Source organism: Perognathus longimembris, chromosome 4 (assembly GCF_023159225.1).
Source record: "Perognathus longimembris pacificus isolate PPM17 chromosome 4, ASM2315922v1, whole genome shotgun sequence".
Taxonomy (NCBI): domain Eukaryota; kingdom Metazoa; phylum Chordata; class Mammalia; order Rodentia; family Heteromyidae; genus Perognathus; species Perognathus longimembris.
This window is the reverse complement of record NC_063164.1, coordinates 75,767,405-75,793,567: the sequence shown is the minus strand read 5'-3', so window position 1 is coordinate 75,793,567 and position 26,163 is coordinate 75,767,405. Positions and strand designations below refer to the sequence as shown.

General features: G+C 34.8%; 1 protein-coding gene across 5 annotated transcripts in view; it reads right to left on the bottom strand.

Moving 5' to 3' along the window:
* The window catches only part of Gtdc1 (glycosyltransferase like domain containing 1), a 364,166-nt gene that overhangs the window by 243,760 nt on the left and 94,243 nt on the right, over positions 1 to 26,163 (bottom strand). For 3 of the 5 annotated variants that reach the window (XM_048345530.1, XM_048345533.1, XM_048345531.1), the window contains exons 1-5: positions 16,816 to 16,873; positions 16,696 to 16,705; positions 16,513 to 16,566; positions 15,286 to 15,315; positions 13,037 to 13,229 (exon numbers count right to left, since the gene is read on the bottom strand). The exons of the other annotated variants lie outside the window; for them this stretch is intronic. In XM_048345530.1, coding sequence (XP_048201487.1) covers positions 13,037 to 13,215 — 179 coding nt within the window. In that variant the 5' untranslated portion in view covers positions 13,216 to 13,229; positions 15,286 to 15,315; positions 16,513 to 16,566; positions 16,696 to 16,705; positions 16,816 to 16,873. Of the gene's footprint in view, positions 1 to 13,036; positions 13,230 to 15,285; positions 15,316 to 16,512; positions 16,567 to 16,695; positions 16,706 to 16,815; positions 16,874 to 26,163 lie in introns of those variants that run through there. 5 annotated transcript variants of the gene reach the window in all.

The following is a 26,163-nucleotide window of genomic DNA, read 5'->3' as shown; positions in this document are numbered from 1 at the left end:
GGTATTAGAATTAGGAAATTGAAAGGGAATACCAAAATCAAGAGACACAGGGTAAAAAATGACAAACAACTACAAAAGTAATACTTGCAAAAATGTTTGGTGTCAGTGAAATGAACACCTCATGGGGGGGAAAGGGAAAGGGGGAGGAGGGAGGAGGGTATGAGGGACAAGGTAACTAACAGTACAAGAAATGTATCCAATGCCTAATGTATGAAACTGTAACCTCTCTGTACATAAGTTTGATAATAAAAATTTGAAGAAAAAAATCATTTCACCTTCCTTAAAGCCAACAACAGTAAACTTTTCCTTTTGCTCTCCTGCATTCAAATCATGTGCCTTGAATTGGAAAAACAGCACATCTCAATTCCAAAGTGGTAATGCAACTCAAATTTAGCCATTTTTTATGTTAGATGACTTCTGCCACATTAATAACTTAATAAGCCACATAATATCAACAAAAAAATGCATTTAGTTTTGAAACTTTTGTTAGAAGAAAAAGGTATTATTTTTCAGAAAGGTAACTTGGCTGGTAGAAAGTAGTAAGCTTAGCTTAAAGAATGATCCATACCGTCTGCTTCAGAATATAGCCAAAGCAAGAAAAGTCAAAAAAAAAAATATTTTTTAAGGTAAAATACACCTAACAGCAGACTTAAATCACTAGGTCCAGACTTTCTTATGATCAAATCACCATAGGACTTGCAGTTATATGACCTAATATACTTTCCTTAAAGTTGATGTGATTGTGAACTGGCTTTCAATAATATGCAACTCAGACTCCTGAGTAATAGAGCCTTCAAAGGAGACTTACCACTGAAAATGAATGCTCAGAAAATTCTTAATCTTGAATTCAAGAATGTATTTATGCCTAGTTCCTGTGGCTCATATGTGCAATCCTAGCTACTCAGGAAGCTAAGATTTAAGGTTTGCCATTTACAAACAGCCCAGGCAGAAAAGTCAGAGAGACTATTTCTAATTTACTGGTAAATAAAAACACAAAAACAAACAATAATTAAAAAAAAAAAACCTGAAAGGCCAATGGCTTAGAGTACTCAAGAGTCTGAGAGCCCCAGATCACAGTTGCCATCCAGGGCTAAGAAAGTCCAAGGGACTAATATCCAATTTTTAAAGCTCATAAGCCCTGAGTTCAAGCTCCAGGACTGCACAAAACAAACAAAGAGGCCCTGCATTCAAATTCTAGAACTGGCACAAATATAAAAGAAAAGAAATGTACATGCACTAGAAAGAATAAAAACTGTCTATCATTCCAACCAGCTTCCCACTGACTCCCTCTTATTCAAACTATGAACACGCAAAAACAAACTTTTGTTTTCCCAACATTTCCTCCTTTTTCCTGTGTTCACAACTTTATTCACAATGCTGCCTTCTTTCATATTTTTTTCAATTTGTCTACATCTATTAAAATCTATTAACATACTCTTAACTCAGAATTTGCTGAACAAAAAGTAAACACTCTCCTCTGTACTTCTTTAGTAAACACTACCCTACCCATAGAAGTAATTATTCTGTGTGAGTTCTAATGAAACATCATGTCAATTTGCTGTTCATGTTCTATATCCACAGAGACAAATAGGCCACTTAAGGGTCAAATACTTTCTCTTTGAAAAGACAAATAATTGTAAAATTCTAAGACTAACAACCAAGAAACCAAATAAGAGCTATTTCCAAAATACAAGAACAATGTTTCTCAAGAATATATTCCCCAAGTCTTTAAATTTAAAAATAAAAGCTACAGGGGCTGGGGATATAGCCTAGTGGCAAGAGTGCCTGCCTCGGATACACGAGGCCCTAGGTTCGATTCCCCAGCACCACATATACAGAAAACGGCCAGAAGCGGCGCTGTGGCTCAAGTGGCAGAGTGCTAGCCTTGAGGGGGAAGAAGCCAGGGACAGTGCTCAGGCCCTGAGTCCAAGGCCCAGGACTGGCAAATAAATAAATAAATAAATAAATAAATAAATAAATAAATGCTACAGATGATTGGCAAAAATGCATACAGGTATACAAGTAAGACTAGGAAAAGAAATCTGAGGTTAAAGAAAGCAATGGCTGGTAACAAATATGAATGAAAGAGAAAAAACTGCCCTTTTTGTTAGAATTCCTTAAGTCTTGTTATTAATTTTAATTACTTGCTCATGACATCAAAGAACTCATGAATAAATAAAACAATAAATTTCTAATTACTGATGAAAAGAAAACAATTCTAAATTTCAAAAGTTACTTTTTTAGATTAAATAACTGATGGCAGAGTTTGAATTAAAACTCAGGACTGCTGATTCCCTACTATAGTATATTGAAATATAAATAATTAGCATTTTAGTGAATTCATTTATGCATATGTACAATTAAAGATATTAAAGACCATGAGAAGATGCATTAATGGATAGATGATAAATCAGAAGCCACAAACATAAGGATAAAACAAGGTAGTAAATTAATGTGAATGTAAGAAACAAGGGTGGCTAGTGGAATTTGTGACAAACACATGCATGTCTATATAAAAATACTAAAAATTAAAAAAATTTTACCTGATCACCAGTAGCTGTAGCTTGTAATCCTACCTAATCAAGAGGCAGAAATCTGAAGATGTCAATTTCAAGCCAGCCTGAAACTCTTTCTCTCCAATTAACCACCAAAAAGCCGGAAATGGACATGTAGATCAAGTGATAGGTTACCAGTTTTTTTTATGTACAATACTGCCACAATAGAGAAGTAGATGATAGATAGATATTGAATAATTCAGTAGCCAAACAAAATGCCTCTTTAAGCCAAATTCAAATCTCTTTTACCTGAAAGTTTAAGTATCATAAAGTAAAAGACCACTGCTCATGGGTGGCTGCCAAAACTACAAATCCTCAAAATGTAATCACATTTTATAAACATTCTAGTAGGTCCTGAATTTTTTTTTAAATCCAGAAATATTTACATACAGGGCTCCTGAATGTCTTCATGCAGCTTCTACATAGAAAGCATGTTTCTACCTAGTGTCTACAGTAAAAAAAAAAAAAATCACAATGATATATTCAGCTACGTTTTGTTTGCATTTTCATAGCCTATTAATTCATTCAGCCATGTTTACTTAGTAACTTAGGAAATATGTTAGGTGCTGGTAGAGGCAAAACAAAAAGAGATAAGGCCCTTGGTCTTCATGAAACTTAGAATAAACATTGGGAAATAAATCAAGCAAGAAAACCATTACAGTAATCACAAGTTACATTAAATCAGAATAGAGTTGAGGGAAAGGTATCAAGATAGAGGAATTTTTGCAAATAGGACTCTAGGGAAAAAAGGCCTGAAAAAGTGAAATTTAACAGGACTTGAGAGATGGGGAAGAGAAAGCAGGGGAGAATAAAGTATGTAGGGCAGTGGTACAGGTACATGTTGCTGGCCAAGGGATCAACAAGAAGTAACAGGACCAAAGGTAGAAAAGAGCTCAACATTTCAGAGGAAATAATAAGACTAATGCTGCTGCTACAGAAAATTCATGAGATGAGGAAACAGAGAGGAGAGAGCTCACATTCTGCAGGCCACAGCACATGTTTCTGTGGTGTGAAAATGGGAAGCCACTGCCTGTTTCAATGAGGCATGCTGTCATCAAAGCTAGGAGTTTTCACAGGTGAATAGAGGCATTAAGTTTTCTTTCCATCAACCAAGGTTTTACTAAGGACTTACTATATGTTGACTCCATATCAACTTTGGCTTGATAGTACCTGTACTAATACAGGTACTCTTAATAAATATTGATAAATAAAAATAATAATAAAAACAAGCTTACAGGAGTACCAAAGATAACTCTTACAGGGGATTTTGGTCAAATTGTCCACTGCCATTCTGCTTACTGATCTCTCCATTACACATGGTCTTTCTCCTAAAAGGGGGAATGTTAAACTTCTATTACTAGTATGAGACAATTAAGAAAGAAAACCATGTTAGAATTCCTACAGAAAGGAATAACCTTAATATGTGACAGCATGTCTTTAAAAAGACGAAAGACTGACATGGACACAGGAGCTTTTTTGTGTGCAGTAATCCTGACTCATCTCCTAAAGTTCAACCGGTCTATCCTGTGACTTAACGTCAAGGCTTGAACAACAGAAGTCTTTAAACAGGACAGAGAGACAAAAATCAGCCAGTTAGTATACAAAACAATGCCCAAAGGAGGGTAGAAGGCAAAATCTTACCCTAAGTAAATAAACAAATGTGAAATTAGTTTTGAAATTAATCATGATACTTATAAAGGTAAAATTATAAAATGTTACACTTCACAGTCAAAGGTCTTTCATACAATAGTGTATTTTTCATCTATTTAGTGATTTCTTTTACTTTTTCCCCCTTTGACATCACAGTCATTAAAAACAATAATTTTGGGCTGGGAATATGGCCTAGTGGCCAGAGTTTTGTCTTGTATACATGAAGCCCTCGGTTCAATTCCCCAGCACCACACATACAGAAAACAGCCAGAAGTGGCACTGTGGCTCAAGTAGCAGAGTGCTAGCCTTGAGCAAAAAGAAGCCAGGGACAGTGCTCAGGCACTGAGTCCAAGGCCCATGGCTGGCAAAAAAAAAAAAAAAAAAAAAAATCTACCCTATGAAAGTGTAATAAACATTCGCTTTGTGTTCTAAAATACAGATGTCAGATTTCAAAAAGTATGTTAAGAGATTCATCCAGGAGGTCTTTAAGGCACAGAATGTGTTACAAATAATGTCTTGTATTCCTATGAACCATTACCTGGGGGACTGTTATATTTTATTTTATTTTTAAATAAGCTACAAAGAATATTAAAGTATATACTTAAAGGCAAACTTAAGTATTTAACTTCTTCGAAGCAGTGGCTTCACAGTATGTGGTACTAACTATACAAACATTTTTGAATTAGCAGGTTGTGGTAAGAATAAACTACATAACATAAAAAGAAAACATTTTTTCCTCTGCTATTGGAATATTTTCCTTCATGGGAGCACTGAAACATGAACATAAAGAAAAGTAGAAAAAAAAGTGAATTCTACAAACCATTATTTAGGGAGCAGGGTACAGGCTTAAATTTTAGTTTTGCAATAAAAAGTTGTGTATATAGTTATATATGTTTGTGTGGGGTGGAGTGAAAAGAAGAAAAGAGATATGGATAAAAAAGACAAATAGGGACTGAATTATTACTTGGTTCTCAGAATCATTCTATTCTTTAGTGTTATTGTCAGCAACATTTTCAACACACAAAGTCCAAGTGCACAAACTGAACAATCAGGAAAGAACTGACTAAGGTAAAATACTGTAAAGGAACCTTTAAATGCCCTACAAATCTAAAAGGCTAGTAGGAACTGGCAGGACAAAACAGCAAGATACATAGGAAAATGAACTAAAGCAAATCACACAACAAGGCAGTATAAGATAGGGAAGCTGGTTGGCTAAGCAAGTGATCTCTCAACCAGTTCTCACAAATGGAGCAGTCACATAATGGTGAAATTATGAGGTGCTACATTGCACCTAATGACTAAATTATTTATATAGTGTCAGAGAACATCATCCAAACCATAAGAGGGGCATATAACTAGTAACAATGTAAGGCTAGTGATCTGGGCAGTAATGTAATGCTGCCTCTAGCAAATTCAAAAGTTGCAGAAAACTTTGCAAAATACTAGTCAGATCATAATTTGGGAATGGCAGGTAATGAGTATCCCAAACAGAAGATGTTATTATGTAGTCATTAGATTACTCTATGAATAAAGAAGTTTCATATATAATTGCTTATTTTTATTTTAAGAAAAGCCTCAATAGAGGAAAACTCAAATGCTCTATGACTTCCAAGGCTAAAAACTCCAAAGAAATGTTCTGAGGAAATATGAACATATCACAGATTTACAAACCTAACAAGGCTGCTGGATTCCAGCTTCCAGACTCCAATGAGATCAAGAACTATAATACTTCCCAAGACAGGAAAGGTAACACACCCACTTCTGGTAGTAAATTTTAGTACATTTTTTCAATGTGTAATATTTTATTTATTTTATTTTTCAGTAGTTTTTATAAAGGGACTACAACTCATCAGTTTATAGTACAATGCACCTTGCTCAATGTCACCCCTTTCATCATTCTCCCCATCCCTCCTAACTCCCCCACACCCTTGACATATTTTTAGCAAATAACATTTAAGTTTAACTCATTTCCCATTCTACCACTGGAAAGTAAAATAGCACAGTAGTTCTTATAAACAAACTATGTTATTACTGCAGGTGGCCAGACTTGGGCTGAAATCTCATATTAATCATCTACTAGCTTAGTGTAAGTGTGAAATCCAAAACAGTAACTTAACTGTTACTTCTTTCCCTGCAATATTCAAACAATTATACACAGCTTTTAGGACTATAGAATGCCTCTGGAATGGTAGGTGTTCAATATGTTAGTTATTTGCATCACGGTTTAATCTTTTTAAATTTTGCTCAAGTAATTATATAGAGATTAAAAAATGGTTGTATAAGCTGAGCACCTGTGGCTCATGTCTGTAATCTAGCTATTAAGTAGGCTGAGATCTTAGAATTGAGGTTTAATGACAGTCCAGGAGGAATGTCCATGAGATCCTTATATTCAATTAATCGTCAAAAAGCCAGAAGTAGAGGTATGGTTCAAGTAGTAGAGTATTAGTCTTGAGCAAAAAAGCCCAGGGACAGTGCTGAGGATGAGTTCAAGCCCTAGGATTGACACAGAAACAAACAAAAGGTGATTGCACCATACAGACCTAACACACGTGCAGATCCTTTTTATTTATTCATATCTTTTTGGATAAAGTAGTACATACTTACGATCTCATGATCCTCTCCAAGTAGGAGGGTTACCGACATGCTCCACAACACCAGACTCATCACTATCTTTCATACTACCAACTTACAATGCATACTGTAAAAAGATCTAATTATTAAAACAGCACTTAATTATTTTATAAGGTACAATTTAATAGGAGGGGTGTGTAAAATAGCAGATTATACTTTTGTCAAGAGGGAAAACAGCAAAGATATCATTATCAAGCATACTAAAATTTAAGTTACTAGGTCAGAAATAGAAATCATATTAGAAACCACAGTCTTGCTAATCAACTACTTCTAGTCATTTAACTCATACATAACTTTATTCACAGGGACTATCAATAAGAAACATATATAAGAAACTAATATAATCTAAAATGGTCATTTTCCCAAAATCAGTGTTTCATAGTAACTAGTATATTTGGGAGAGAAAGAAAACATTTTCTAACAAAGAACCTATTGAGCTAAATCTTAGTCATGCTAACAATGGGAAAAAGCAAGTCATAAAAGTAGTATAAACAACTCTATTTCATGCATTATTTCCATGATTAAATTTTTATTCATGCCTACCCAATATCTGCTTTCCTTTTCCCATTCATGGACAATTTATAAAATATATGTGGCCTCTTCACAACTATTTAAAGATAAACACACACACATATGCATGCTCATGTGTGTGATGTAAGGTATCACAATGGCAACATCTACCAACAGCTGGGATGTGTGTGTGACTAAAACAAAACCAAACAAACAAATTAAAAAAAAAAAGAAGACGACGACATCGGACCTTACCAAACCCATGTTTAGAAAGAGGCACAGTAACATAGATGTGATAAACCAATTCTATCAAAGAATTCTACTCCCACCTTTTAGAAATTTAATGATTACTTATTGTGTTTCACATTGAATGTTTTTTAATTTATATTTTTCTAAGAAATTATCCATTTTATCTAGGTTTAAAATGTATTAACATGAAAGCATTCAATGCATTTTCCTATTTTTATTGATCTGTACCGTATCTATCAATTGTTTTGTTTCAGAAGTTACTGTGCCTTCAATGAAATCAATTGTACATTTGGTTTATTCAACTTATTTCAAAATAAGAACTTTGATTTTGTTTATCTTCATTATATTTTTGCTTTCAATTTCACCATTTTCCACTGTTCTTATTGTTGTCTCTCCAGTATTACTCCTATTGATGTAGACAGGAACAATAAGTAGAGCAGGGAACAAGAAAAGATGCAAGGGTAACAAGGGGGGGCACTGACTGCCCTGACTGCCCTGACTGCCTCTGCTATACTCTTACCTAGGCAACCCTTATTATTCATTTCCAGTATTAACATACATGGCTTCACTCTGAGCATCTTACTTTTCTCACCTAGTATACCTTGAGGTCTTCTGTAAAAGAATACAGAAAATTTCTGCTAGATAAGATCAAGGCATTTTGGTGTGTTATTGTATGAGAGGGTAATTACAATAATTATAGGTGGAAATGGGTATTGTATATTTCAAAAAGCTAGAAAAAGGATTGATTCTAAATGTTTTTATCATGAAGAGATAACAAATGGCTGAGAAGACAGCATTACACCATATATACATGATTTGAACCATTATATGAAACCCCATTAGTATATATGATTTTTTTTCATATTTCAGTTAAAGAAAGTACAAAATTGATATTTAAAAATACATCAAACCACAGTAGCAGATTTTTCAATACTACTCTCTCAATTAAAAGAAGGATCTTCTAAGTTAGGAATCTACTATATATCTTTTTATTTTTAACAGTAAATCCTTAAAGACTTTTTTCTTTTATTTTTATTGTCAAAGTAATGTAGAGAGGGTTACAGTTACATATGTAAGGCAATGAGTACATTTTTTTTCAAAGTTTTTACCTCCTTTGTTTTCCTCCCACCTTCTCCCCCTCCAGTTCCCTCCCCACCCTCCCATAAGATATATAATTCGTTTACAGCATATTGCTGTTGCACTGGTTCGCCTTTTACCCTTCGACTTTCCATTCTGATGTTCCCCTTCCCTAGTTCCAATAAATGTACATAAAATACTCAGTGTACTGAAGTCAGTTACAGGGGTAAAGCATGGGGAAGAAAGACAAAATAAAAAGGCATAATTCACAGGTACATTGGAAATAACATCAAAGATAAACCACTTATTTCCAAATCTTGTCATTCATTTCACTTAGGGAATCTACTATATTTCTTTTCACAAATGTACTAATTTATTTAAACAATTTTCTTTATGAAAATCAGACAACCAATGATTCATAGCCAGATACCATTTTATTTTCCTGATCCTTTCTCATTTGGGACCCTTGCAATTTTCCTGATCTTTGCTGGGAAAAGAAAGGCTAAAATGAAATTACTTGGGTTTTTCAAAGCATTTCTAGATGCTTTAGAGACAGAAGGATTACTCATGTGAGGTAGCTATATTGTGCAAAACAGAAGCCTAGCACAGCCATTTGTGGCTTTTATCCTTACTGTTGGTACTTCCTGGTTACGATATCACAAATACAGCCAAATTCAAAAAGGAGAGGTAATTTTCTCCTTCCAAAATTAAAACTTAAAAATACACTTATCTGAAAACAGAATCAGAGGTCGGACCAGAGGTTACCCACCTAACACTAATTTGCCATGATTTGGGGATTGACCAACTTTACTTATAGGGAATGTTGAAATTTGCAAAAAAAAAAAAAATTAGATCACCACAATCAATTTGGATCCATTCTGCTTCACTCTGAAGAGGTGAGTACTTAACCAGTATTTACAAAACAAAAAACATCCTAATTTGCCATAAGTTGGGACTACTCTACCAAGGAACATTGAGGCAATCTGGTAAAAGAGAATGAAATGATATTTCACACCCAGGGATTGGGTGCTTAGCTCCCCAAAAGATAACCCTTTCTGCTAACAAGGAAGAAAAGATGCTACACAGGCAACAGGCAGTAACTGGCACAATACTTCACACACAGCAAAACATATAAGCATATGAAAGTTAACAGTGACTTTAACAGTTATTCTTCAGCTCAGAAAAGATAATGCAGGAAGAAAAATGAGCAACATGTCCTTCATGCCTAGTCTAAGGCATCCTAACAAAGTGGAAATCCTTGGTGCTGGGACAAATGACTCATATCAAAACACAAAATTTACAATCTTTCATCAGAAACTTTCTCTAACTTTTGTGAAATTTCCAGAGGCCAACTTTTAATGTGACCTATGAATTACAATAATTACTAAGTATTTTTGAGAAAAATAATTTGTTGAGCTTTTGTAATCTGTAACAAAAAATGAATAGCCCATGTGATTCATGGTGTATTCTTTTATCTTGATAAAGGTGAATCAAACTGATTATTTAGACTGTATTTATTATTTTAATAGTAAAATATTTCCAAGAAATTTCTGATAATAACAATTACCTGTGTAGATGCTGAGAAAAATATATACCTACATTTCAAGTTCTTGCCCATTATCAGACATAATCCTACTTTTCCTACACAAGTAATATCATTTCTGATGATGTAATTAATCTTCCATAGTAGATAATATTGGTGCTTAATCATTTTATATTTAGTAGTTTTGATGATTTTATGTGCCAGATGTATAAAAAGGAGGGGAAAGCAAAAACGCCTCATATCTTTAAAGTCTCAAAGGAGATCAGATTTATCTGGTGTAATAAAAAGTTATTTTTGCACTTCAGTCTAGAACTGTGTAAGCACATTCTTCAACTTAGCTTAGGTTTTGAAAGTACTATTATTTTTTCCATAAGTATTCAGAGGGTTATTTGGTAGAATAGATAAGTTATCTTTGGTCACATATAAGTGTATCTTAAATGGGTGAGGTATGTATGAGTTGATGCCTGAATAGATTATTATAGTCTAACCGTGTAGACTAAATGGCTGAGTTTGAAAAAGGACAGATACCATTATTAGACACTGAGTTATGACTAGCAGCAACAGAATTGGATCTTTCAGAAATCCATTTCCCAAACAAGATTACTTAAAACAGTATCATGCCACTTCACCTCAAATGCTGCAGGTGTCAAAAATGATGGAGAAGCCATATGCATACAAGTGTTTAACTTGAAAGCTATACACATATAGATATCTGTAATACAAGAGTTTAATTCACAAGAACTTCATAATCAAAATGAAATCAAGCAGATATAGAAAAGCTCATTTCAATCCCCAAATCACTGTAGAAATTTATTATACTGAATGGGAATGTCAGAGGGAAATGTGCCATAAACTTACATGGTTTACTTGATCTTACGTAGTATAATACAATTGCTGATGCAAAGACACAAATAAGATGTGAAAACAACTATAAACAGTGAGATCTTAACACAGCAAAAAGCCTATCTTCGCAACTTTTGTATCAACGTTCACCGAAATTTCTCCTACTATTAGTGAATCAACAATATTTACTTAGTGATATCATGATATAAAATAGTGAATTATGCAAAAAATATTCACTAACTAGCATTTTATCTTCAAAATTCAAAGCAATGCAACTGGAGTGCTGCTATTCTGCCAGACAACCTAAATTATCAGCAACAATACATGTTATTCATACTTAAAATGGGTTATTCTCTGAATGTCCCACAAATTAGTGCTAAGAACAATAATCTACATATAAATCACAACTGCTGTCTGCTTATGGCTGGTCCATTTTAGCAGATGGGTGGGTATTCTGGAACAAAGATGTGAAGTACAACTTGCAGCAGGCTCTATCTCTGGCCTGAGTGCTCTAACTCCACTCACTATCTGCCTGGCACCCCTCACTCCTATGTAAACCAACACAACATACACAAAGGAACCCAGCCTGGCAAAGCATCCAATATGTAAACCGCAATAGGACAGTCTCCCACTACTTAATATTTGGGAGACATATGGAAGCACTTAAGACTGAAGAAGGAGGAGATAAGAGATACTCAAAGAGATTCCATTCTACCTGTTCCCTGTTTCCCCACATTTATCCCTTCACCACTGGTGTGGTATGTTCAATATGACTCTTTTTAATAGTTTGTATTTTTTAATAAGTCAATATTCAGAATTGAATTCTGTGACACCAAGTCTACTCACACCTTCACGAGTGAGTCAAATCAGCCAGGCGTGGTGGGATTTATAATCCTAAAACTGAAGGCAAAGGTAAGAGAATCATAAGTTCCAAGCCACCTTGGGCAACATATTGGGGGGGGGGGAGGGGGGAGAGGAGAAGAAAGGAAAAAGGAGAGGGGAGGAACAAGGAGAGGGGAGGAAAAAGGGGAAGGGAGGAAAAAGGGGAGGGAGAAAGGAAAAAGAAGAGGAGAGGAACAAGGAAAGGGGAGGAACAAGAAGAGGGGAGGGGAGAGAGTAGGGAGGAGGAAGATGAGGGGGAGGGGGAGGGGTGAGGAGGAGGAGGGGAGGAGGAGGGGGAGGGGGAAGGGGAGGGGGGAGGAGGGGGAGGAGGCGGGGGGAGGAGGAGGAGGGAGAGGAGGAGGAGAAGGAGGGGAAGGGAAGGGAAAGGGAAAGGGAAGGGAAGGGAGAGAGGAAGGAAAGGGAGAGGGGAAGGAAAGGAAAGGAAGGAAGGATGGAGGAAGAGAGGGAGGACAGACAGGCAGGGAGGAGAAGGGAGATGAAAGGAAGGGAGGTATGGAGAGGGAAAGCGAAGGGAGGGAGGAGAGGAGAAAGTTAATAGTTCTACTATGTCACCATCAGCTTGTCAAATTCAAAATCAATTTCTTCATTTTTCATTCTCTCAGGGCTTTGCATTGCTATATCTATCTCTACCTCAACAGTCATTAAATTCCTGGCTATATCCACCTTACCAAATCTGACACCAACACAATGTAAATAAAATAAAGAAAACAGTATACTTACAAAAAATGCACTGGAAGTTAAGGATCTAACTTCAACAACAACAATAAAAACAACAAAAACACCTCTTGTGCACATGATTCATTCAAGTCAAGAGGGAAAAAAAAGGTCTCCCACAGCCACAAACCTGCCCAGAATAATATTACAAAGCAAGTGAGAAAAGACTGATAGGTTCTCAATGAGGCCACCTTCCTAGGAGGCTGATATTCTGAGCATACTCCAATGAATATACTGAGTACACTCCCATGGTCTCCAATCCGTTTCACAGATGAAGAAATTATCAAAAACATGAATAGAAAAGCAACATCCTAACTGTATAAAGTAGTTGACGATGCATCCCATCCTGAGTTCTCATTACCTGTAATGCTCACTGATAGGAATGTTCTGAGAGAAGTACAAAGCTGCTGTCCGTGCTCTCCAATGCCATTTCTTTGCAGGAAGAGTATAAGCAGCACAGTCTTCAAACTCTTCTTGAAGCAGATCCACCAGCTGTTTATGGGAGCCCCCATAGAACGCCTCAATGATGAGAATACTCATTGGCCTGTTCAAACCTCCGGGATCAATCAAAACACTTATATTTTTTAAATTTACAACACAATTTTTGAAAACATTCATGTGTGTATATGTATACTCACAGACATACAATGAGGGGGGTAGGTGAGAAAGGGGGGAGTCATTTAGGATTTTTTTTTATAGGATCTCACATTTGTTTCCTGAGGTCATCCTCAGACTACAATCCTCCTACATAATGCTAACAATGTAGCTAGGATTACAGTCACATAAAATCACATCTGAGGTGTTGGTGGATATACAGTCTTACTAACTTGATCTCTGCCTGTCAAGTAGCTAGATTAACAGGCATAATCCCCTCGCACCTAGTCTACAATTTTTTTCAAACAAAATTTAAGCCAGATAATCCGAAATAAATATAGATCCAAGCTTGGTGGCACATACTTATAATCTCATTAGTTATGAGGAGATAAGAGAATTGTAAGTTAAAGGCTATCTTGTGTTATCAGGCCCTTTCTCAAAAAGAAAAATAAAAGAAAGAAAGAAAAAAGAAAAAGAAAGATAGAAAAAGAAAAACAGGAAGAAAAGCTCAGACATAGAAATTTTAATACATTATCCTACTTTCCAGACTTAATAATTAAATCCGAAAATTTTGTAATAATTTATATTAATAAGAAAAAATAAAAGCCAGGTTCTTGTGGCTTATACCTGTAAAACTAGCTACTCAGGAGGCTGAGATCTGAGGATCACAGTTTGAAGCCAGCATGGGCAGGAAAGTCCATGAGACTCTTGTCTCCTCGGAAGGAAGTGGCACTTTGGCTAAAGTGTGAGCCCTGAACACAGAGGGGCTTAGGGCCAGAGCCCAGGCCCTGAGTTCAAGCTCCAGGACCAGCAGAAGAAAAAAAAAATGTCTTTATTTTTATATTTCTATGACTGTATTTTGTATTTCTATGACTCTTAGTTTGGCCTCCTACCCCTAGAAGCTTAAAGCCCTCTCTGGCTTTGATCTCTTACTTCCAGGCAAGTTCAGAGTTGAGCTTTAGATCGTCCTTTACTTACAGCTCTATTAAGACAGTCAGAGAATTCATTTCCTAAAAGTTGTTTTTGTTGTTGTTGTTAGGACAGTGACCTACTATGCATCCCAAGTTAACGTCAAACTCACAATCCTTCTGGCTCTGCCTCATTTACAAAGCTCTTTCTAGATCATAAATGTTCTGACTATCAATCACTATCACTAAACAACTATCACTTACTCCAAAAAGTTTGTATTTGATAGAAAATTCCTATCAAAATATCAATATCCTAGTATTAAAAACTTAGTATACAGTTTCTTGAGATACTACATATGTGCATATGTGTTGCTCATTTCCTCGCTGTTAGCAATATACTAGCCCCAAATGAACAGCAAAAAAACTTGGGTAAAGATTTATGCTTGTGAATCAGCAAGGTTTCTATAGTTTTCTTTAAACAAGAAACCCACTGGAATAAATAATGATGTACTTGAAGAAATAGTAAAGTTTCATTACAAAAAAACTATCAATTTTTCAGTTTAATAATTCAATTTCTGTCTATGTGCTCAGTGGAATAGCAACCAGTGTATAAAGATGAAACCTTTCTTACACTTTTTCAAATTATATGTTACTTCTTGTAAGACATAAGGGAGAAACATCCTTCTGTGCACAATTGATCTATTGCTTTAAAATTATTCCAGATGTTTGAATTTTCTTTTATGACTGAAGTAAATACCACTCATTAAATAGTATATTGCTTTTTAAAATAATATTGTTCCATAAAATCATTAGCCTCAATGACTCAATAACACTCCACTAATAAAACTGTACTTCACCTTACTCAAAGTAATGCATACTTAAATTGCACTTCAAAGCAAAAAGTCTCAAATGGTTCTCAAAGAAATGACTAAACTGAAAAAATTCATTTATTTCTTGTCTGAATCTTCTAATAAATGTTTGGTAATGTGCATCTCAGTGTGTTTCTCTTACATGCAAAATAAAAATAAAAAGCAGTGTTCACCAGGAAAATACAAGCTTGAACCTTAATTCTGTTGCATTTCCAACTGTGTAACTTTGGACAACTTACCTAACTTTGTAGGACTCAATCTCTTCGTCTCTAGAATGGAGATAAAAACACTAATTTAAAGATGGGTTATGAACATAAGATTGGGTAATTCATTTGTCTTATAAATAGAATACTTAGTCATTCCTAATATCATATATCACTCTAATGAAAAAGGTATCTTCTGAATCTTCCAGCACTTTAAATCCAGTAATTTTCAACCATGACCTCAGAGCAGATAGTATGGAAAAGTGGTTGTAAATGTGCATCTGAAATACATCAGTAGCTTTCATTTTAAACATGATTTTAAGAGCTCCACAACTTTTGTGCTTAAGAGGTATAAACTCACAGACTAATGTATGCAGAACTCAATTTTTTAATATTGCTACAGACAAGTTCTCAAAAGCCCTCTAAATTCAATAAAGCTGTGGTTTTAAGCCTTCAAATGATGGAAACTTTTAGAAAACAACTGAGAGAATAATAAAAAGGGAATTTTAAAAGTTATATCAGAAATTTCAAGAAAGGCAGATTAAAACCAGTTAAACATTAATTTTTCTAAGTAGATCAAATCACAGATATCTACTATCTTGCTTTATTTCTTCTGACCGAATACTGATACTGCATGCCAAGTATATCTTGAAACAACCTCTAAAAACTCATACAAATGGCCTGAGATATTGCTCCCAAGTAATGGAATGTGATATAAGCCTCACTAAAGAATATTTTACCCATACAAACTCAAAGAAACCAACATCAATATTAGAAGAAAAAAAGCTTTCTGATTTTCCATTACTCTACTCATTTCTATGATGAATCTAGCATATGCATCATGCCATATATTTATTTTATAGATGTTTCTTATGAGTTTGAATCATAAGTTATCTGAAATCAATTAGCCATGTGGAAGCAGTACATGTAGGTGCTGCAGCAGATTCAAAGCATTCAGTAAGCAGAACTGAACACTAAGCATGTGGGAGGTCAAAAATAGAAAAAAGGAAAAAAAGATTATAGATATAGTGGATTTCCAGCCCTTTAATAGCTCAGTAGGAAAAGTGAAATGTACAGGTTAGAACTGGTATTTACTTGAGCATTTTTCTACTGGCCACTGGGTGTGCCTCATTTGGAGTATTTTTCTAGGGAAGGTAACTATGTCCTACGATCTCTGAAAACTATACTTAGTGGCTTTGATTCATGGAAATTTGTTCTGCTTGTTTTGTGGAGACAGACATATCCTGGCAGTTCCCCACTTACTTCTACTGCAACTTTTGGGCCAAAAGAAAACATGTTCTTCCCTGTAGTCTTTTTATTTTTTTAATTTGAGGTGTTCTTTTTTTGGGGGGGGGGGATTTTTTTTTTAATTGTCAAACTGATATACAGAGCGGTTAGAGTTTCATACTTTAGGCATTGGATACATTTCTTGTACTGTTTGTTACTGAAGCACAACCTGGAACAAGGATGACTCCCATTAGATGTAAGCATAAGGTGCAGAGCTGAGGTTTAAACATAGATTCAAACCAAATGCCATTATGGCATACTAAGGAATAGTTCAAATACTTTCACTGTGCTTGAATTCTGTTTCAGAAGACACTGGTTGAAATAAATAGGCAAGAGGCTATTTAAAAACACCACGTTGCTTTAACAGTGTAAAAAGTAAAGGCAGAGGGCTGGGGATATGGCCTAGTGGCAAGAGTGCTTGCCTCCTATACATGAGACCCTGGGTTCAATTCCCCAGCACCACATATACAGAAAATGGCCAGAAGCGGCGCTGTGGCTCAAGTGGCAGAGTGCTAGCCTTGATCAAAAAGAAGCCAGGGACAGTGCTCAGGCCCTGAGTCTAAGCCTCAGGACTGGCAAAAAAAAAAAAAGTAAAGGCAGAGCCTTATTTTCTTTTATTACTAGAGATAACTACAGATAGATGTCCTGATAACACAGAGGCTCACAAGTATGCACGATGAATATAAACATTTTTGAACCACTAACAATGATAAGCAAGGAGAAAGTGTTTGGAAGAATCATTAACAGTATTTCCATGTTCAAAGTGAAAACTCTAAAGCAAGGACCACATCTTCTTGATGGCAAGATCCTATCACTATTTGTGTGACAAAAGATGTTGACAAGCATATACAGGATCATACATCTTACTACCTGAGTTTATGATTTGGTTACAGCTTTGCCACAAGTGCTACCATCAATTCAAAATCAAGTAACTTATTAGTATCAGAAGTGTGCCATTTAAAAAATATATGTATCATAGGTTGCATAATAAATACCAAACAGAAATCCATGGTCTATCTACATGGTACTAAGAATACCTTAGGGGCTGGGGATATAGCCTAGTGGCAAGAGTGCCTGCCTCGGATACACGAGGCCCTAGGTTCGATTCCCCAGCACCACATATATATATTCCCCACAGAAAACGGCCAGAAGCGGCGCTGTGGCTCAAGTGGCAGAGTGCTAGCCTTGAGCGGGAAGAAGCCAGGGACAGTGCTCAGGCCCTGAGTCCAAGGCCCAGGACTGGCCAAAAAAAAAAAAAGAATACCTTAGGACATTAAAAATAGAGTACACGGCCATACATGTAGCTAAAGAACAAACAAAATTTTCAGATACCATTTAGTGACTTTTAGGTTTTTCTGCTTAAACAAGTAAGCTCCATATTCAGTTAAAGAAAACTCACCTCTCAGCACATTTTCTTCCCCAATGACAGCAGATAAATGCACAACCTACTATACTATTAAAATTTCATGAAATTTTAATTCATTATCAATACTATGATTTAATGATACATAATTAAATGCTAAATGTTAAATTTGGCAATATAAAATGAATCAAAATGGTACAGTGACATAGAAATTTTATACCCTTTCAGATGCTATTCAAATTCTATTTCCAAGAATCATCAAAGGACTAACAGATCTATTTGTGAATCAACTACTTTACAAACGTTTCTATTTACAATTAATAGGAGTAGAGGGATAGAGTGAAAAAAAAATCAGAATAGTATTATATAAATAAATACATTTTGACCAAAATGAAAAAGTGCCATTAGCATCATCTCAATTAATAATGCGTTGGTAACAGAGAACAAAAGTAGCCTGAAACCAATTCTGTGAATATTTTTGAAATGTTATTAAAATACTTTGTCATTGTACCTGAATTTATTTTAGGCTTGACCCAATTTCTTTATTCCCTAAGCCATGATCAGTTTCAAGGTGAACTACATTTTTGTCTACCTCCTCTTGTAACTAAAATTTCTGTGGCAATTGAAAAAAATATTTTAACAGAACATAGGAATTTCTTCAATTGTCTATTTATTAATTAATTGAAAACATGCTAAGTATACACGTACTATGACAATTTTAAAAAACCTATCACATTATAAATTCATAATTAATTTTCATTTACGTATGGTATTCAAATAATTTTCCAACAAACTACCAATAATAATTTTAAATCGCAGGAATTCTTGTACTAATATGGTCTATAGATGCTTTTTGCTATTATAGGAAAGTATCGATTTCAGTAATGATATTTTTACATTTTATTCCAACACAAGACTGATCTCCCAGGAAAAAAAAAATCTCCATATACCTGATGTCTTAAATTTTTCAATTACTGAAAATGTTTTCTATTTACCTGTATACAGTATTTTTACAGTCGAGACTGGCAGAGAACATGATCTGATATACTAGGTGATTTAAAATTGAGTAAAGTGAACTTCTGATAGGCCATGTGAGTTTTACCTGGTATTGTCTTACTGGCCCTTTTTCATTCTTCCATTCTGCACTTCCACCCATTGACTCCAACACACCAAGGACATATTTTAAAAGCAACTAGTTACCAGCAGAGTAATACAGGGTGGTGCTGAGAAAAACTAGCATTGCCTTCCAGCCCACTCACTTATTTTAATGATTCACCAGGGAAAACCCAGTTGTTAAAATAACCTGAATTATAATTAAACAGGCATGAAATGATTTCTGCTTTGAAACATGTCGCCAATGATTCCCTTAACAAAACCCACTGTATATGAAGTAATAATAATATTTTTTTAAATCCTAAAGTAATTCATCTCATTATCATAGAAAAAAAGATAAAGACATAGATTCTGCTAAAAAAAAAAAAAAGGTGTACTTTCTAACCTCTTCTATACAAATAATCAGGAGCTAACACCTATCACCTCAACATAATCTTAAGAGTAAAATATTGTCTGGCATAGCACACAATAACAAGTATACAATCTTAAAATGATCTCTCCTGACACACTCCACATAATGCTAATAGTAAGGAATGAATCTATTTCCTAGTTAGAGTTGCAGATAAAGCCTAATCAAAAAATCATTCATTATTCTACCATTTGGTTGTAGTTTATAAACTAATAAACATTAGTTTGATTGTACTAACCAATATTACCCTATCATACATACTTGAACAGAAAAAAAAAAACCTTTAGAAAAAAATTAAGGGTAGACCAATCTAATATTTTTTATCTCTACAATGTTACAGATATTCTTATTCTTTAACTTTGACTTTTGTTTCCAGTTATAATAACAAAGAACTAAAGATACATACATCAAAATCGGCCTTGGTAGAAACCCACTGATGCCATATTGTTGGTGAAACAATTTATAAAGTTATTTTCAATGTGCTTTTGCAATTATGAGCTGCAGTGATCTTTTAAATACTTTTTGCAAAGTAACAATTTTACATGAATATGCCTGTTTAAAAATATTCTTTCGGGCTGGGGATATAGCCTAGTGGCAAGAGTGCCTGCCTGCCTCGGATACATGAGGCCCTAGGTTCGATTCCCCAGCACCACATATACAGAAAACGGCCAGAAGCGGCGCTGTGGCTCAAAGTGGCAGAGTGCTAGCCTTGAGCGGGAAGAAGCCAGGGACAGTGCTCAGGCCCTGAGTCCAAGGCCCAGGACTGGCCAAAAAAAAAAAAATTCTTTCTTTCTTTGGGATTTAACTTTCTACTTTAAAATATAATTTAGTTCACGATCTGAATTAATACCAATTCTTAGTTATAACATTCAAATCTCAAATGTACCTTCAACAAATACTGACTCTATGTCAGTTATTTTCATATATGTAAAATATCTACAAATAGATGTATATATATAAATTTTTATATGTTTAATATTACATTTCATATTATATAGCAAATTTTAACTATGAGACTTTTGCAAGAAGCCTACTTGTTTAATTTCACTGATAAAATACCAATGCTTTTTCAACTCCTCATTACTATTAACTTACTGAATAATTTCAAACTATAAAAATAGCAATGAACTAATTCTACTGAATATTAAAAATATCTTCTATTTGCGAACATGTTTAAATGGTGTAGCATAATTATGAATCAACAGAAAATTTTACAACAGAAAAGGCATCTTGTCACTCAAACTATTGCATAACCACTATCATAGGGCCCTGTATCATTCTCTAAAAGCCAATCACAAAATATTTTCAAAATGGAAATCTAATCATGTAGGGACCTACGTAAAAACCTTCAATGTCTCCATCAATTGCAGAAAAATTTCAAAGCCCTATAAATGGCAGCTAAAACTCATTTTCAGGTGCTTCCCTTTGTTCTGCCACAGTTGTATTTTCCTTCTCCCATTTTAGTCTCTATGGCTCTATATCCCAGATCACCTGGTAGCTACATCAAGTACTCAAACTCACATAGCTGCTTTATTCTTGGAGGCCTTAGCCAGCCTTCTCTTTGTGTCCATTTGAGGAGCTTTTGTTAAAATTTCTGCTCAGGAGTCATTATTGCTGTGAAGCCTTTCCCTGAACTTCTCTTCCACACAACTTTCTTTCTACTCTGTGCAGTGTATATACCACTCTATATCCACATCCTGTTTTTTATGGGTCTGTGAAAAGCCAGAGGATGGGGACTAGATGCCATCGTTTTCCTGATGGCTATCCCATAATCTGGTACATACCAAAGATTAGAAGGTTGTCACAAAGCTGAACTGAAAATCAGGGGGACACAGGAAGTTGATTTCTTCTGTCTTTATTTATTTATTTTTTTTTATTTTTATTTTTTTTTTTTTTGCCAGTCCTGGGGCTTGGACTCAAGGCCTGAGCACTGTCCCTGGCTTCTTTTTGCTCAAGGCTAGCACTCTGACACTTGAACCACAGCGCCACTTCTGGCCACTTTCTGTATATGTGGTGCTGGGGAATTGAACCCAGGGCCTCATGTATATGAGGCAAGCACTCTTGCCACTAGGCCATATCCCCAGCCCCTTCTTCTGTCTTTAAAGTAACATTGTTTTCATTTAACAAAGACTTATAGCAAATAAATGTTAGACAGCACTGTTCTTGCTATAAATAACTTCCCTTTACTCCTGAAGTCTACTTTTCAAGCAAAAAGTATATTTGAACGTATTTTATTGTGCTTTCTTCTCAAGTACTGGTTCTTTTTTCTTACAGGCACAGAGAAATAAATGTATAGGAAATAAGAGTTTTTCATCTAAATGTTAACCTAAACTTACTGATTCAGTAAAAGTTAACAATAAGTAAAGAAATGAGACAAACAGGATAAGCAACTAAATTCTAGGTCAACACAAATTTTACATCCTAAGAGAATATATGCAAGATCCATGACATTTTAAAAATCACCTGTAGTTTTTATATTCTGTTTGATCTATCATCATTTAGAAGTAGAAGTAAGGTAAATTTCAATTCCCTCACTATCAATCTGCAGATCCTATTCAGCATTTAGTAATTAGGCTTGTATTTAAGAAACAATTATACATTTCATAAATGTTTGACAACATAAATAATGTATTTGCTTTCTTGAGATGGCATTTCTCTAATGCTTTTTTTTTTTTTTTTTTTTGGCCAGTCCTGGGCCTTGAACTCAGAGCCTGAGCACTATCCCTGGCTTCTTTTTGCTCAAGGCTAGCACTCTGCCACTTGAGTCACAGCGACACTTTTGGCCATTTTCCAAATATGCGGTGCTGAGGAATCGAACCCAGGGCTTCATGTATACCAGGGCAGGCACTCTTGCCACTAGGCCATATTCCCAGCCCTATCTAATGCTTTTCATCTCATTGAAATGAGTTGTAAAGCAGCTCAGTGGAAGCAAACTGGGTTAGTTAATCCATTTGGAAATAGATAAGCGAAGTTAAGATACATCACAGAATTATAGTTAAAAGAAAAAAAGGCTAACACTACTGTTATAACAAATTGTTTTAAGCAATACTAGGGTTTGAGTTGAAAGCTTTACATTTGCTCACCAGGCACTCTATCACTTGAATCACATCTCCAGTGTTTCATTTTGCTAGTTATTTTGGAAATAAAGTCTAGTCTTTTCTGTCAGATCTGGCCTTGAACTTCAATCCTCTGGATATTAGCTTCCTGAGTAACTAAGGTTACACATGTAAGCCACTAGAATTCAGCTTAATTACTTTTTATTTTTCAAAAGAAGATAGAAAGAGTACTGGCATCAAAAAGTAAATAAAAGAACAGACACGTCTACATTAAAAAAAAAAAAAGAACAGGCACTTAAGGTCTTCATATTCACATCTTGGCCCATCAAACTTCACTGCAGACACATGATCTCACTACATCAAACATTTTCTGCTTTTTGGAGTATAAAGACAAAATGTTAATATTTAGTAATTATTAAAAAATGTAATTAACATAAAAGTTTAGTTCTAACTTATAAATGTTACATATCCTAGTTCACTGTATAGGATATATGTATGTATACACATGACACTATAGAAAAAGCATATTGACCACATATATTATTTTAATTATACCCAACAGTTTTGAAATCTAGAACATTAGCAATGTACATCACCTAAAAGTGAGTCCCATAAACTTAGTGTGGTAATACTAAATGCATACTCATCATTTCTCTCAAGCCACAATTTGTATCCTTCATGTCAACCTTTTTTAAAATAGAATAAAAGATGTTATGTAGGGGAAAAAAAGTAACCTTGTTCCTCTATTAAGAACGATTTAACCTCTTGCTATTCACCAGCTGAGATCTGAGGATCTTGACTCAAAGCCAGTGCAAAAAAATCCTCCAGACATTATCAACTATAAATTAACTAGCAAAAATGGCTGGAATTGTTGCTCAAGTCATGAATGAATAAGGTGAGCAAGAGACTGACAACCTGAGTTCATGCCCAAGGAGGTCCGTAGGAAAGGAGGAGGGAGGAAAGAGAGAAGAAGGAAGAGAGAGGGAGGGAAAGAGGAAGGACGAGAAGGTGGGTGTAAGGAAAAGTAGGCTCGAGAAAGAAGTTGACATAGCTCTGTTCAGTTCAACTGATAGTTTAATATTGTTACCATCAATGTCCACATCCCTTGACAAAATACACAGTATTTCTTTGTAGTTGTCTTTCTATGAACGATATATTTATATGAATGACCATTAAATGTGACTAAATTCTATGGGGACACTAAATTCTATGGCGACATCAAATAGATCTGCTTTCTTCTACCATATATCCCAAGATTCAGCATACAGAACATATTTCAAATGTGTATGTTACGTTAACAAGCGTAAAATTCTTGATAATGGCTGTAACAATTTCTTCCTAATTCATCCAATACTTAAAATAACTCACAATTGCCTTCTACTACTAATTACTATTTATGCTTATAAACAGAACTTCATGTACAGATTCTATAACTAAATATGGCAGGTGGCATATTCACTGTATACAAAATGATGCATCCATTCAAGGAAAACAGTTTGTACAACAACTCTATTAAGGAGTTTAGAAACTATGTTCCATGCCATCAGCAACTATCTTTCCTAGCTTGACTGACTCTGTGAGAATATATAACCCAAAGACAGACAAGCCTGTGATTTTTTAGGAGTCAACTGGTTAAATCACTAAGGTGGCATTTCTTATTGAACACAGCATTACATGACTACCATCCCTACATTAGATTCTAGGCCCAACTTTACCTTTAACTCAATTTTTCAAGGATAAGTACAAATACAAACAGAAAATGAATTTGAGTAAGAGGAAGAACAGATTCTTTACCATATTGACATTAATCAGTCTCACTCAAACAACTTGTAAGAACTTGATCCAAATTAACTGAATAAAAAGTTATTGAGGGGCTGGGAATATGGCCTAGTGGCAAGAGCGCTTGCCTCCTACACATGAAGCTCTCGATTCGATTCCCCAGCACCACATATATGGAAAATGGCCAGAATGGGCACTGTGGCTCAGGTGGCAGAGTGCTAGCCTTGAGTGGGAAGAAGCCAGGGACAGTGCTCAGGCCCTGAGTCCAAGGCCCAGGACTGGCATAAATAAATAAATAAATAAATAAATAAATAAATAAATAAATAAATAAATAAATAAATAAATAAATAAATAAATAAATAAGTTACTTAAAAAAAAGTTATTGAGAAGTTTCTATCTCCAAGTGAGAGGCACATATTATATTTTTAGTCAATTGTGAAACAGAAATAGCAATATTTCTCTAACACAAAACATTCATTCTGACTTATCAGTGAAGGAAAACAACACATACACACACACATACACACACACACACACACACACACACACACACAATCTTAACACAGAAGGCTAATGAGTATCAAGTAAACATTTGACAGAAGATAAACTTCCATAGAAGACTCATGGACTACACACAGATATGTTTAAAAGTTGAATATTCCTAATATTTATTTTATACCAGGTAAAATTAAACCTTACTACAAAAGATTCTGAAATGGTAATAAGAAAGTATCAGATTAAAAAAAAGTATCAGAATTGCTCCTTTAAGACAAAAAAAGTCAATAAAACCATATATTCATATATATATATATATATGTGTGTGTGTATATATATATATGTTACTTATCTTCAAATTCTGTCTAAACATAAAAATACACAGGCAGTTCTAATATTATATTTTCTTCAACTTACTACTGTAACAGTTTTTTCTTGTCACCATATATTTTTCACAAATACTCTGACTTGCAAATGGTCTAAGACAGTTGCTGATAGCTTGAGATTCAACAAGAGAAAAACTAGATTTGTCTAGAGGTTTTAATGTAAAATTTTAAAAGTCTCACAATTCACTTTAAATCAGAGCTGACCAAATTTGAGAATAACAGATGTGGTAATGAGAGAATTATCCCACTATTTTTAATGTCACTAACGGCATATTATGAGCTACTCACTATTATAAGAAAAAGAATCAGTTAGTTAATAATAGACTAGAATTTCCAAGTTACAACTTTAGGACTGGAGTAAAGGTTTTCATAGTCAATTGTGTATAGATTTGGAAAGCCTACTATTCCCGAGAGTTTCTAGAGAGAAAAACATAGTTACCCCATTCTGACAAATTTTCAATAACTAAATGATAAATAGCAATATCTCAATATATCATTATTGGAGCTAGAACTATGACATTTATCTATTTGGAGGCCTTGTCTGTCACTATTATCTCTTATCTACACGTTTTTCAAGGAAACATTCCAATAACATATTTTGTCTAATGAAGCAGAAAGCCTACAACAGCAAGTATTCTTTGCAAACAACTCAAAACCATGCTTATCTCTTCAGAATTTCACACTTTGCAAACTGTATGTTCAAAACAAGGCTGCTTAGAATTGTGACTCTACCTTGTATGTATGTGTGTGCGAGCACGTAAGTGTGTATGATGTTAAGAATTGAAACCTTCCCTTACTCCTCTTACTAAATGCTTTAATACCAATTTCCCTACCTACTTTCTAAACTGTTTTTGTAAAACTTTAATTTAAATTACCAGATAACTAGTTAACATCTTTCAAGATTTCAAAGTGGACATGTTACCTCTCTCAGAATACCTGTATGCTACAAAGGAGCAAAAGTTGTTTGTAATTTCACCCATCTTCAAAGTAAATGAAAATAGTCTGTGACTCAAAAATGTACAGAGT